The sequence below is a fragment of the Bactrocera latifrons genome, unplaced genomic scaffold (assembly GCF_001853355.1).
Source record: "Bactrocera latifrons isolate USDA-ARS-PBARC rearing strain unplaced genomic scaffold, ASM185335v1 scaffold_17, whole genome shotgun sequence".
In the NCBI taxonomy this organism is placed as follows: domain Eukaryota; kingdom Metazoa; phylum Arthropoda; class Insecta; order Diptera; family Tephritidae; genus Bactrocera; species Bactrocera latifrons.
Window position 1 is genome coordinate 1,721,744 of NW_017535185.1, and position 1,363 is coordinate 1,723,106.

Genomic DNA, 1,363 nt, shown 5'->3' on the forward strand with positions numbered 1-1,363 from the left:
TTTTAATTAAAAAATATACAAAAGAGATTTTTAGTGAACTTGTAAATAATTTTTGTGAAATCCGTTTATTGCTCGTGGCACATAAGGTGCTGCTTTAATGCGAGGCGCGAAAAGTGCAAGCGATTAATAAAAAAATTATGTGTTCTAGGTGCTGATGTCTTTAATATGTTTACTTTCATRTGATCTTTGAAATCTTTAATGCGCTCTGAATAAATAAAAATAAAAATAGATAATAGATTTAATACAGAGCGCTTGTACGCTTTTTTCAATAAACTTAAATTTTTATTATTTTCTGTGTTTAAGTGCAGTTGCGCGTCGKAAGAGTTAATTGAAAAAGTGCAGAGTTTATTTATTTTTATCAAAACACATAAGTGATTCAGTAAATAAATAAACGAAATAGCAAATAATTTATTACTATTCCTTTGTGAGTGTTTGCAGAAAGTAGTTTAAGTGTGAGAGTAAGAGCGTGAGTCTCAATTGTACAGCTGCAAAATGTCGTGCTGTGGCCAAATAACAACAATTCGTCCGCCCATCGAAATGTCCAGTCAAAGTGACGTTTTGAAGGTAAACAAAAACTGASTTTTATGATTAAAGACTGATTTGAACTTACATCATGGATCGTGATCTATACCAACAAATAATTCTGATCGGRCTATTTATTGAACGTTTAGTACGCAATAGAGATGGATTTTGATTCATATCACAAAATAGTCCTGATTGCAATGTTGAATATTTATCACACAATATTGAAAGATCGCGATCCATATCACAAAATAATCCTGATCGCGATGTTGAATATATCATACAATGGAAATGGATGTGATTCATAGGACAAAATAATGCTGATTGAGATATTTATTGTAAATTTAGTATGCAATATTGATGGATCGCGATCCATAAAAGGAAAAAGTATCCTGATCGAGATATTTATTRAACGTTTAATACATATTATTGATCAAGCGTAATTCATATCACAAAATAATTCTGATCGTGATGCTGAATRTTAATCATACAATATAGATAGATCGCGTTATATATGGTAGATCCATATCACAAAATATTTCTGATTGCGTTGTTGAATGTTTATCATAAAATATACATAGATCGCGATCCATATCACAAAATAATCCTGTTCGGGGTATTTATTGAGCGTTTAGTATAGCGATCACAATATCACACAGTAACATTGATCGCAATTTTTTTTTGTAGATTTAGTATGCAATATTGATGGATRGCGRTCCATATTACAAAATAATCCTGATCGCRATATTTATTGTAGATTAAGTATGTAATATTTTTGGATCCATATTACAGAACTTTTAAATATTTTGAAACAGGAGTTACGACTTGTGGATCACGTGAT

The 1,363-nt window shown here is 30.4% G+C and overlaps 1 protein-coding gene across 6 annotated transcripts in view; it reads left to right on the forward strand.

Moving 5' to 3' along the window:
* The window catches only part of LOC108966802 (long-chain-fatty-acid--CoA ligase 5), a 26,284-nt gene that overhangs the window by 17,618 nt on the left and 7,303 nt on the right, over positions 1–1,363 (forward strand). For 2 of the 6 annotated variants that reach the window (XM_018929874.1, XM_018929876.1), the window contains exon 2: positions 304–564. The exons of 3 other annotated variants lie outside the window; for them this stretch is intronic. In XM_018929874.1, the coding sequence (XP_018785419.1) occupies positions 493–564 (72 nt within the window). In that variant the 5' untranslated portion in view covers positions 304–492. The remainder of the gene's footprint in view (positions 1–303; positions 565–1,363) is intronic. One more of the 6 variants, XM_018929875.1, reaches the window with a different exon arrangement.